We start from the raw sequence: 13,219 nt of genomic DNA, 5'->3' as shown, positions 1-13,219 counted from the left end.
TGCCGCCGCGACGCGCCGCCCGCATCGCTGGCTTCGCCGCGCCACGCTCTTCCCCGGTCGCCGCCTCTCCTCGCCGTTGGCCGTCCACCCGCGCCGCCTCCTTGCCTTGTGCGCTCGGTGAGCACCCCTTCGTCTCCCCTCCCTTATCCCCTCTCTCGGCTGCCTCCCGCGCGTGCCGCCGTGCCGGTAGTCGTCGTCGGCGACCATCGGGCCAGGCGCCACCATCTCCCGGCCGCTATGCCGGTGAGCCTTGCCACCTCGCTCGCCCATGGCAACCCGATTCACTTCAGGTGAATCTGGGCCGTCCACGTGGCCTCCCGGTGCTGGCCCGTGTTGGTGTCTTTGTGGCGCCACGTCGGCGCCACCTCTGCCCGCTTGTCCACCGTGGCCGCCACGTGGTCGCCACGTGGTGCGCCCGCTGCCTTGAGTCACCGATGGGTGGGGCCCGCTTGTCGACGCCGCCTCTTTCCCCTCGGCTGACGTCATAAATCGTACTAATTGCGCAATAATTCGAGTAATAATTATAGAAGTTCATATAAATGGCTCAAAACTTCTAGAATTCATAACTAATTCCTACGAACTCCAAATTGGGCCATTCAACTTGCAAAATTCATCTAAAATTGAGCTCTGCATGTTGGTTTACTTTTTATGTATACTGTTTACTTGGTTTTTATTAGAGTTTTTCCTCGTTTTGCGTGCCAGCGCGTAGTTTCTGTCGTTTCGGAAGATCATGGTTGCGAGGAAAAGAGTTCAGAGGATTGAATTGAAGAAGCAAGACAAGTCACACATTCCCCATGAAAATATTGAGCCTACTTTATAAATGCTTTACCGTTTGTAAATAAAATTGCATGTTTTGCTTACATGGGATTACGGGATTACCTATCTGTTCGCTTGTGCCATATTACTTGATATCCATTCCTTGCAAACTTGGGGGATAATTTGACTAGCTTGTGTTACTTATGTTGACCTAGCTAGAATTATATATGCTTAGCCATGCTTAATTACCACTAGCTCACATAATGGGATAATTACATTATTAGACACTTAGTATCATGACGAGCTGCGTGCTCGGGACACCCGGCCATGTTTCATTAGTCGTAATTATCCAACTAAAATGCGACTGAATGGTGGGCTATGAGTGCATGGTTTTGCTAGTCGCACCCATGGCAATTAAGGACCGGTTCGCGGGATGCACTGGAAGACTTACTGCGCTTACCACAAGCGGTAATGGGTAATTGTTGACTTGTAGTATAGCTTTTCTCTAACTGACGTACTGCGGCAAAGGTGAGCGTGATGGAATTAGGATGGGCCCTGTGACAGCCTTTGCTGCTTCCGGATTCACCTAGGCATGAGGGGGGGCTGCCTGCTGCCCGCTGCCTGCTGGGGAGAGGGGGTGAAACCTGAGGTGTGGCATCGATTGGTCAGGGGGAGTTATGCGAAGAGTCTTGTCACAATCACTCGACATGGTGATGTGTCTGGTCAGGCACGGTGACATGCCGATGGATTGTGTTTTGTAGATACAGTTGTACACCTCTGGCCAAAATAAATCTATTCGAAGAGCCGTGCCCGCGGTTATGGGTGATTGCCCAGAATCACCGTGATTAATCTTACGCCCTTAATAACTTGACCTAATGAACTAGTGTAGTTCAGGTGGGTTGGTTGGGCTTGTTCAACGTGGGGTAGCTTTGTTCAGTGGAGATATAATCTTGCCTTAATTAATCAACTGTTTTTACTATTTTCAACAATAAATGTTTTACATCTGCCTTTATGCAAATAGCCACAAACCATCCTTGTATTCCCTTGCATACATGTATCATTGGTGTGGCTTGCTAAGTACGTTGGTTGCTATTATTCCTCCTTTTCAGAAGTGTAGTGCTCCTGAGCCGAAGATGAAGTTAGAGGATCAAGGTTCAGACCCTAGTTGAGTTTTGCCTGTGGAGTGGAGCTGAAGCCCCGCTAGGATCGTCTTTTTCCGCTGCTGCCGTTTTCTTTTGATATGAGGACTAAGTGCCTCTTCTGTAAGTATTTACGCTTTATTTATGCTTGGGTTTGTATATAAATTTGTCGTTTTGTGTACCCTGGCCGATTCCTGGATAGGGATTTAATACACGAAATAGTCTGGAATTTTTGGCTAAATTTCTAGGCATGACAATGGACATAGAGGCAAATTGGTACTTTCCACACCGTTTCTCTCTCTGAACCAAATATATAACACGTTTAATGTCCAACAGCTAATTACCATGTTTAGTGGTATCTCATAGGAGTAGTATAAGCATTTTTAGTATAGTGTCAAATCAAATATTTTTTACTTTGACTATTAAAAGCAAAAAAAATGATCAATCATGTAAAATTTGATGTTATTAAATTGATGTTATTAGATTTATCATTAAACAAACAATCATAATATGCAACTCTTTTTATTTAAAATATCTTACTTTTATAGATATTGTTGCTTATGGTAGAATCTCGAAGACTATGTCAAGTTCCAAAAATGATTATATTTGAGGACAGAGGGAGTACATATTTTTTTATTGTCCTACAATAAATACCATGAACTTTAAGTGTCATGTAAGAAACTTTGCCATGAAAAAAACTAGATAACCTTATCCTCATATGTGTAGGATCGAAACACCAGAACTAAGCCAACCAGAGAGGGGGTGAATGGTTGGTATACCCAAAAACTCAAACTTTTAGCAGAAATAAAAGTTACCTTGAAATTCGACGGATCACGGTCTGACCGCTTGATAGCCGTCGGTCTGACCGGAGTTGATCGCCCGGTTGGACCGCCGAGATCAGCTGCCGTCGCCTGAAGCCGCCGCCGGTCTGACCGCAGGTTCGCTGCCGGTCTGACCGCTGCCTTGCCGCTAGTCCGACCGCCGGTGTGTCGCCGGTTAGACCGCCAAAACCGATGAAACACAAATCGAAGAACTCTCAATGACAACTTTATTGCTTCTCTCTGTATTTACAAAGTGCAACAACAGCACTCCTTACAAAAATCTCGACTAAACTCGAAACCCTAACTAAACTATCAACTCAATTGCTCTCAAAAGCGATACCGGGAAGCCTCACGCTCCCTCTCTATTTATATATGAGGTAGACAGCCTAAAGCCACGAACCAAACTCATACTAAAGTCCTAATCCCCTAGGAAACCTTCTCGTACAAGAAACAAACTTTGCATAACCAATCATACCAAATTTGGACTCCTTCCAAATTCAACTCCGCATCCTATACGCACACAATACCTCCATCGTATGCCATATAAAATCTTCATCAACCACGTGCATTGAACTCTAGACTAAGTATCCCGCATGATATCTGACCGTCATGGACATTGTCTTATTCCTAAGCCGACTCCCGATCTATCACCGGCAATACTCTCTTGAGGCATCAAGTCACCTACACATGAATTAAACAAAAAAAACTATATTCCGAGACCAAGCTATCTCCAACTTGACTCATTAGTAGCAAACAACAGTATTACATACGCATAGTATCTATCTAGAAGCCATAAATATGAAACAATCACGGATATCTAAATAAACAACCCGAAACCGAAACCGATACAGTGTTGGCCGGTCAGACCGCGGGCTGGCCGGTCTGACTGGCAGCACCTGTCCGGTCTGACCGGACCCAAATCACAAGCAGCAGTTCCTATTCACCTGCAAATTCCAATAATCTCCAAAACCACTTCGTAAATAAATTTCAAATATCAAAACCAATAATATCCAATACTAATTGTTCAACTTTGATTTTACAATATGACCATGGTTGGATAATGAGACTACCGAGGGATTTTACAGGTACGTGGATAGAAAATGGGTTAGAGACAAAAGGACGACGATAATGAGAATGGCACGAGTTGAAGCGCCGGAAGAATGGCACGCTTGCTAATATGCGACACAAATTAGTCATGTTCGGCTAAATCAATTCAGTGTAATCTAGAGCAATGATGGTGTAGTAATGATAAAACTTTATTATGGACATAATGTTTGAGATAAGACCACAGCAAAATTGCATTATTGCGGTGCATAATATACAAATCAATTGAGATAAGGGAATCCATCTACCTTTTTTTTCTAAAGAGTACTACTTATAAGATTGATATTTGAAAAATGAACTAGTGTCATTATCTAAAAGTTCTCCATTATAATGAAATTCTTATGTTGAATTAAAACTATCAGTATGATTAGGATGGGTGGTATTTGTGAACAACAGCAGTCCATAGACACAAACTCGAAGAGTACAAGATAAAGCAAAACACACACACATGTAGCCAAGTCTCAATAGGGAACAAGATATGTCAAATGATACAAAATCTGTATATACAGAACAGAAAGAAAAAAAAACAAACCCAGCACAAATCCACAAATTGATTCGCGACCTAATACTTCTATATATATCAAGAAATGATGGAAAAGACAAATGAAATAAGGAAATGCCTTCACAGATTTTTCCAGCGAGAGGAACACAAGTCCGTTGCCCATTGGCTTTGACCAATTAAAGCAAAGGAAAAGGTAAATTACAAATAAAAAAAGGGAAAGAAATATATTTTTAAAAAAGGAAGGATAAAACCATAAAAAAAAATTCTACTACCCCACCAAACTTAATTTTATTTTTTTAATCGTCTTACCCGCTCGCCTTTCCTTTTCTCTCTATATCTACCTCATTCTTGTCGCACCAGCAAAAAAAGCTTCCTTCTTCCTCCCATGGGTGGTGCCTCCCCCTCCCCCTCCCCCACCTCCACCTCTACCCGCCGGAAACCCGCCGCCGCCGCCGATTTCCCCTTCTCCGACGCTTCCCGAGTCGCGCAGCTGGTGCTGGATTGGGGAGTATTGAGCGATGCTGCGTTGCTGCGCCCCACGTGTTCGACGGAATGCCTCGGCTGCGCCGACGCCAAGAACCGCTAGGATTAGGCGCTCCCTGGGGTCCCTTTTAGTTCCCCTCTGACGATTCGTGAGCCTTTTCGTTCGCCTGGTTGGCTTTTGCTGTGATTTGGTGTGGGATTTTTTCTTCTTGTGGGTTATAGAGAGTATAGAGAGAGAGAGAGAGAGAGATCAAGAAGTGCTTGATTTGGGCTTACTCCGGTAGCGTTTTAGGCGGTTCTTGCTGCTTTTATGGGAGTTCCCGTCGTCCAGAAGTACGATTCTTGGACTGCGGACCTTGCGATGACGGATTGCGGCGGCGGCGGAGGCGGCGAGCGCTGCGACCTCGGCTTCCGGCCTATTAACGGAGGCCGAGGCGCTGCCATGGAGCAGCGTGGTGACGGTACGGATGGGCCGTCGGTGTCCCCGCCGGAGCGCGTCCCCACGCCGTCTTCGTCGAGGTACGCCGGGTGGCGGCGCCTCTCGTCACCTGGTCCTCTCCGATGCTCGACAAGGTGAGAAATTTAGCTTTTTGATGCATAGCCAGGAGGATATAGCGTGAAAAAAGTATTCTCACTGAATAAGGTTTGCTGGATGTATAGGAGTGTTGGTTATGAAGATGGTGATGACTCGGAGCGGTATTTCTCTCCGCACAGTGAGTTTTCTCAGGACACTTCGGATACAGATTCGGTGAGCACAAGTATTAGTAGGATGTACACCTTCAGATTGGGGACTTCGAGCCCGGTAGATAGTCCCGTGAGACGATTGGGACTAGGAGACACAAGTCCATCCTCCAGGAGGAGCTGCCACTCTCCTGTCTACCCTTTGAATTCTGTCCATGGCTCTGAAGATGTCGATTATTCTAGCTTTGTGGATTCACCTGTTTGCGGTGATGAACAGCAGAACAATACCTCGATACCGATTGATTTTGAGAGTAACAGACTCATTTGGTATCCACCACCACCTCAGGACGAGGGTGATGACTTTGAAAATGGTTTTTTTGAATACGATGATGATGATTATGATGGCAATGATGTTGGTGATACGAATACCTTCACACGTGTTAACCATGATCATGGTGGTGAAGATGATTCGCTGGGAATAAAAGGAAAACACAATATAGCCCATAAAGAGTTCCTAAGGAATGCTTTGCATGGGCATTTCAGGGCTCTTGTGTCCCAGCTGCTCCAAGGTCATGGCGTTGATCCTGTGGATGTATGGTCAGACATAATATCCTCATTAGCATGGCAGGCGGCTACCTTTGTAAGGCCAGATACAAGTAAAGGTGGTAGCATGGATCCCACGGACTATGTCAAAGTCAAATGTGTAGCATCAGGGAATCCCAATGATAGGTATGCCTTAATGAATAACATGTATATAAGAATTGCATGACCTTCTTTGCCATTTTATTGCTGGGGCTAAATGGTATTCATCTGTTTGCAGTACTTTCATTAAAGGTGTAGTTTGTTCTAAGAATGTAAAACATAAACGCATGGTGTCAAAGCATGAGAACCCTAGATTGCTTCTTTTGGGGGGAGCACTGGAACACCAAAAGGCTTCGAACAAACTAGCATCGATAAACAGCATTCTTGAACAGGTTACACATCATTCATTTTCTAGTTAAGGTGATTATCTGATTGCTCTCAACATGTAAATGATGAACTCTAAATTATGATTTTACAGGAAAAGGAATACCTTAAGATTGCAGTTGCAAAAATAGAGGCCCAACGACCTCATGTTTTGCTCGTTGAAAAAAGCGTGCCACTATATGCTCAACAGCTTCTTGCAAAAGATATCTCTTTAGTTCTGAATGTCAAGAGATCACTTCTAGAAAGGATATCACGCTGCACAGGTGCTCAAATTGCTTCATCCATTGAAAATGTTACTTCGGTAAGGCTTGGACAGTGCCAAACATTCTGGATTGAACGAGTTTCAGAGTCTTCATCACCAAAGAATGCAAACAAGAAGTCTGCCAAGACACTGATGTTTTTTGATGGTTGTCCAAGACGGTTGGGCTGCACGGTAAGCATCATACTGTTCGTTGTTGACTCAATGATCATCAAAGTTACATATTGATTACCTATTGTAAATTGCCATGATCATGTAAGGCTTCATGCTTTGTTTTGTGACTTACATAATCAAACCACCTTGTTTTTTTACTAGATCCTTCTAAGAGGCACATCCCACGAAGAGTTAAGGAGGGTTAAACTTGCTCTACAGTTTGCACTATTTGCAGCCTATCACCTATCACTTGAGACCTCATATCTTGCAGATGAGGGTGCAACACTACCAAAGATCCCTTCAGATATTTCAGCTCTTCCACTTGAGAATCATGTGGATGGTGGGAACTGTTCCTCAAGTTACTGTCTTCAGGATTTTAACGATTTTCAAATTGTTGGTCAGAAAACTTCAGATAATGGGTGCAACATGCCTGCAAATTGCCTTAATGATTCTGAAAACCCGCTATCTGCGGATAAATCTTTTCTGGGACCTAACTTAAATCAGGCAGAGTACATCGGTGTCACTAATGGTATATATCCTCGTTCTCCAAGATCCTCCCTTGATAAGGGTTGTGTACCACCTTCAGACATTATTGTTCAGACATCCAAAAGCTCACCAATGGGACCACGTTTTCATAGAGTTGAAAGTGACTTGGATAATGGTTGGCAAAATACATCAGATGAAGAACATGCAGGATTAGCTGTACGTGACCATAATGAAAACCACATTGAATATTTCCCAACATCTGATAATCCACAAAGCATTTTAGTGTCCTTGTCAATCGCATGTCCTCAGAGAGGGGTTGTATGCAAGCAATCGCAGCTCTTTCGCATAAAGTTCTACGGTAATTTTGATAAGCCACTCGGTAGATATTTCCGCGAAGATTTATTTAATCAGGTGCAGCATTTTTCCTCCTTCTATTCTTTTTTTTTAAAAAAACCTTTTATTACCTTATTAATTTATATGGTCTTCGCTGGCAGATTTCGTGCTGTGAATCTTGCAAGGAACCTGCAGAATCTCATGTTCGATGCTACACCCATCGACAAGGCAGTCTCACAATCAGTGTTAGAAATCTTGCCTCTGTAAGGTTACCTGGGGAGAATGATGGGAAGATATGGATGTGGCACAGGTGCCTCAGGTGCAAACCTAAAGATGGAATCCCTCCAGCAACACAAAGAGTAGTGATGTCTGATGCGGCACGTGGACTTTCTTTTGGGAAGTTTTTGGAACTTAGCTTTTCGAATCACACAACGGCCAACCGGGTTGCCTCCTGTGGACATTCCCTTCAGAGGGACTGCCTTCGTTTTTATGGGTATGTGATTATTTCTTGTGGTAAACTTGAGTCAAGGCCAATGTAAAAAATGTTATTATTTTCATCTACAGGTATGGAAGCATGGTTGCTGTCTTCCGCTATTCTCCTGTGGATATTCTTTCCGTGAACTTGCCACCCGCAGTACTGGACTTCACTTATCCAATGGCTCAAGATTGGATCATCAAAGATGCTGCTGATGTATGTTCGCTTACATTTAGTTTTGTTTTTTTTTCTTTAGGGCCTATCTGGTCTAGTTTCTGGATGAAAACAGACTAGATTTTCCAGCAGCTGAATCCCACCTAAAGCAATATGATGTGGAATAGTGGTTCTTTTGGTTTCTCAACCTTTTTCTAATTCTATCACAACTCCCATATAAGCTAATGTTTTTAATTTTACCAATCTGTGTATTCTATAACAAGCAGACCAAACTTAGATTATTGATTGATGACCATAAGCCACCAAAATTAGTTTCTTACTCCCTCTGTCCCATTTTAAGTGCAGCCATGGTTTTCCGCGCTCAACTTTGACCGTTCATCTTATTTGAAATTTTTTTTTAAAAAAAATTAAAAACATAAGTCACGAGTAAAGTACTATTTATGTTTTATCATCTCATAACAACAAAAATGCTAATTATAAAAAATTTTCAAATAAGACGGACGATCAAAGTTGGGCACGGAAACTTATGGTTGCACTTAAAATGGGACGGAGGGAGTAGATAATAAAGTTAAGCCAGAACAGACAAACCATTAAAATTTTAGATTAACATTTTTTTTTGCGCGTGTGTGATCTGTTCACCTATTCAAATTATTTGGCTTTACTTGCAGGTAGCCAGCAGGAAGGAGTACTTTTACAAGGAGATATTCGACAAACTTGACTCAATTGAAAACATAGTTTCAGCCCAAAACATGAGCATGAAAACAGGCTTGCCTAAACATGTTATTGATCTTAAGGATTTGATTAGAGTTGAATGGAAGAAGTATGATGTAAGTTTAACTGCTAGATTGTTTTATTGTTTCTGTTAAGCGGTACAATGTGTTACTATCTAAATGCTGTCATGGAGGTTTGATTTGTTATGATGACTGTTCAAAATTATTTTTCAGGTATTGTCAAGGTTTGCTAGCACAGAAAACCTGAATACACTTGAACTGGCTATAGATATTCTTGAGCTCAATCGCCTGAGGAGAGAGCTTATAGTTGATGCACATATATGGGATCGTAGACTGTACATGATGCAGGCACTTACCAAGGAAAACTGTCATACTGTGCCAACTGACGTGCAGTGTCTTGATAAGATTCCTGAACGTTTTGTAGAAAAATCAAAGGTTGAGATTCCTGGTACACATGAGAATTGGGAGAATTCACTAGAACATACTCAGTCAAGTTCATTGACGGTGGCTGCAAATAGTATAAAACCATTGATCAGGGGAGACCAAATTGACACAATTGTGACACATTTTGGGTTGAAAACCGACATTAAAGGTGAAGTACCTCCGCAGTCTGCTGAAGACTATTCCAGTTCAGTTGTTCCAGGCCCATCTGAACGACCGAATGATGGGATACTGACTGATGAGCTTGAAAAAACATTTGAGAGATCACGATCTTCTGCAACCAACCTTTCTGATAGAATTGACTTAGCATGGACCGGCTCTAGTCAGCTTGCTAATGACCCATCAAAGTGTAGCATTGAGGCACTTCCAGTTGTACCTGCTGCTCTGGTGGATGATCCCTCATACCAGAGAGTTATTGCACCAATCAGAATCAATTCATTTGATTCTGCCATCAATTTCAAAAATAGGTTATCACCTGTAGATGGCTCAGACGGAATCATTAGAAGAGCTTATTCTCAAAAGCCTCCAAAAGCTCTTGAGAGAACAGGCAGGGGTTTGTCCCCGACATTCAAAACTGAGCTATCAGTTCCTGATATAATGCATGGTGAAGGTCGTTTGCTTCTTCAAAATGCTGGAGATGTTGTTGTTCCAATTTACGATGATGAGCCATCCAGCATGATAGCCCATGCCATGACTGTTCCTGATTATCATAAATTCATGTTGCCGTTGCTGGACCAGCAAAATGACTTGGGCAGATTTAGTGTTGGAAATTCTTTGGATCAGGATTCCTCTTCTAGGAGTTCATTAGATGTATCCACGTGGAGCTATGGTTCTGACCAACCTCGAACTGGAAATAATGACTCCAAGGATATTCATTTGACAGTTTCTTTTGAGGATGACGATTCAATTTCTGTGGATAAAGCTAAATTTTCTGTAACATGTTATTTTGCAAAGCAATTTGATGCAATCAGAAGAAAGTGCTGTCCAGACGAGCTTTACTACATTCGTTCTTTGAGTCGATGCAAGAGATGGAGTGCTCAAGGTGGCAAGAGTAATGTATACTTCGCCAAAACACTAGATGACAGATTTGTCATAAAGCAAGTGACCCGAACGGAACTAGATTCATTTGAGGACTATGCAGCTGAGTACTTCAAATATTTAACAGAATCTGTATCTTCAGGAAGCCCCACGTGCCTTGCTAAAGTTCTTGGTCTTTACCAGGTTTGTGATTCTCTATTGTTATATTCATGTGTCTGTCAGATGATGTGAGATTGAAACATGTGAAATTTACCGCTACGTATTTTTGACTAGGTTGCTGCCAGGAACTTGAGAGATGGCAAGGAACTAAAGTTGGATGTAATGGTCATGGAAAATCTTTTTTACAAGAAGAAGATATCAAGAATATATGACCTGAAAGGCTCTTTGCGTTCCCGTTACAATCCTGATACATCAGGAAACAACAAAGTTCTCTTAGATCTGAATCTATTAGAGACACTTCATACAAAGCCCATTTTTCTCGGAAGCAAAGCAAAACGAAGGTTGGAGCGAGCTGTCTGGAATGATACTTCTTTTCTGGCGGTAAGTCACTTGCACTTCTGCTGTTGTATGCTATGTTTCTTCAAAGTCATACGCAAATAGAGCTTCCAGTTCCATAAGGCTATCATTTTGCAAACTGTTAAAATTTGTTTAATAATTATAATTGTAAGTTTGGTGGGAGCTAGCTGAATTCAAAGGGTACATCCTTTGAAATTGGCTAAATGTTGCAAATTCTGTGGAAATCAGGTGTACAAGTTACTAAAATTCTGAGATAAGAGGAAATGTGCAAAATTTAAGGTCAAACTCAATTGCATGTTTTAGATACTAAAAAGATATTAACTTAGAGGACAGCACAAATTCAGGATTTAGTCTAATTGAAAATTGTTTAGTGGATGGTGAATATTCACTATTAAATAAGTATCGTCTCTTTCACAAGATGTTGTCTCTTCAATTTATTTTGAGATTTATATACCGTGCCCTTTCCTAGTTATATTGTTGCTGGGAACAGTAAGAAACTTTTGAAGATGTGTGCAGTCGATCTTCATAAATTATGCAACATTTAGTGCAGAATAGAAAGGATATGTGCCTGAACTAAAAAGTGATTTGCTTGTTTCCACTTTGCACAATTAGTACTGTAACATGTGAAATAATATGAAAACAGTCTAGAATTGGTGTAAATCAGTTATGGAGTGTTTATGTTAGTTTGATACTGTAATATTTTTGTCCATCTTATGAAGTCCCTATATTTTTACTTTTAGAACTATGAATACACTATGTCAGCAGTACTTTGCTTGGCTGCTGCCAAATTAGCTTAGGGAGAGTTTTTTTGGAATTGGAGCACATGCTTGAACTGAAGATTATATGGGTGTAGGCAGGGAAGGAAGAAAAAATAATATAGAAGTTTTTAACCCTTTATGTAGCTTTAACTTACACATTTTTTCTTTTAAAACAATGAATGACCTTGGAGGTGTGTAGTCCACATTCTATTTCCAAGCTATGACATTGTAGCCACTTGCTAGATTGGTTGCTGATTTTATTGCCACCTTTAGCAGCTGTGAGTAAAGTTATTGCTCAATTAGTGATCCTACTTAGCCAAGTCTCCAGTCAGTTTGGGATTGGCTTAGCCATTAATGCTATCGCAAGACCTTCAACAACCTTGGCTTGGTTAAGGTACACCCTGATTGCCGATGGATAATTGGGCGTCACGTAACCTGTTGCTAATCCTCACAACGGTGGCGTAGTTTTCAAAATGCAGGATACATAAGCAATCTTTTTTTTTATAAAAAAAAAGTGCAAACCATCCGGGTGAACAATTTCTGTAGCATCGTGCTAATTGCTAACACCAAGCTGCATAGGTTGTACCTTCCTCTACTCGAGCATGGATGACATCTACTCATTCTGTCCTGCATTTTCTTTTTTTCAGTCGGTGGATGTGATGGATTACTCACTATTAGTTGGCATTGATGAAGAAAGCAAAGAGCTTGTGATGGGAATCATCGACTACCTTCGTCAGTACACCTGGGACAAGCAGCTGGAGACCTGGGTGAAGGCGTCAGGGTTCCTGGGTGGCTCCAGAGACGTGCTCCCAACTATCATTTCCCCAGACCAGTACAAGAAGAGGTTCAGGAAGGCCATGTCGAGGTACTTCCTGACTGTCCCTGACCAATGGTCATCTTGATGTCTCGATGCCATTGATGATATCCAAGCATCAGACGCATCCAGACGGTTCAAGTGCAAAATGGAATGATGGGAGAAGAACATGCCGTTCGTTTTTTTTTTCTTAACTTTCTTTTTTCGTTTTTTTTTTGTTAGAATAGTCGATCCTATTGTGCCTTGTGTATGTTATTTTTGTCACAACGGGCAGGATCGAGAGCTCCCTGGAGAGGGCTGACGCCGATCAATCCAGGCAGCCTAGAGATCAATACGTGTAAATTTTTTACCACACTATAACAGGAATTGTATAAAGAATGGGAAATACGCGAGTTGTTTTTTTTGCAAAGGCAATGTTGTGAGCTCTCGTCGTCGGTTGAGCTGTTGCTCTGGAGTACAATTCCCTTGCTGGCGAAGTCGTCGTGAAGTGCGTGCACGAGAGACGGTAGCGTAGGGTGGGGGAGGAGAGAGCTTTATGAGGTGTCGGTAGAGCATTATGTAGTTGGTTGGTAGGCGACGACTGATCGCG

General features: G+C 42.2%; 1 protein-coding gene across 1 annotated transcript; it reads left to right on the top strand.

Annotated features, from left to right (window-relative positions):
* Window positions 1-4,670: 4,670 nt before the first annotated feature.
* LOC4340685 (putative 1-phosphatidylinositol-3-phosphate 5-kinase FAB1C) lies at window positions 4,671-13,039 on the top strand. The gene is made up of 11 exons (XM_015787356.3): window positions 4,671-5,378; window positions 5,466-6,215; window positions 6,307-6,460; window positions 6,547-6,885; window positions 7,027-7,761; window positions 7,845-8,176; window positions 8,248-8,374; window positions 9,001-9,159; window positions 9,277-10,725; window positions 10,816-11,082; window positions 12,464-13,039. Exons 1-11 carry the CDS (start codon window positions 5,116-5,118, stop codon window positions 12,716-12,718), a joined length of 4,830 nt encoding a protein of 1,609 aa, XP_015642842.1. The 5' UTR covers window positions 4,671-5,115; the 3' UTR covers window positions 12,719-13,039.
* The last annotated feature ends 180 nt before the right edge of the window (window positions 13,040-13,219 follow it).

Source organism: Oryza sativa, chromosome 6 (assembly GCF_034140825.1).
Source record: "Oryza sativa Japonica Group chromosome 6, ASM3414082v1".
In the NCBI taxonomy this organism is placed as follows: domain Eukaryota; kingdom Viridiplantae; phylum Streptophyta; class Magnoliopsida; order Poales; family Poaceae; genus Oryza; species Oryza sativa.
This window is presented reverse-complemented; position numbering and strand designations above follow the sequence as displayed.

Excerpts from the sequence above, each read along its gene's own strand:
- LOC4340685 (XM_015787356.3), top strand. The coding sequence starts at position 5,116 with ATGGGAGTTCCCGTCGTCCAGAAGTACGATTCTTGGACTGCGGACCTT. Across the intron at positions 9,160-9,276 it reads TTGAATGGAAGAAGTATGAT|GTATTGTCAAGGTTTGCTAG; the intron begins GTAAGTTTAACT and ends ATTATTTTTCAG. Across the intron at positions 11,083-12,463 it reads ATGATACTTCTTTTCTGGCG|TCGGTGGATGTGATGGATTA; the intron begins GTAAGTCACTTG and ends TCTTTTTTTCAG.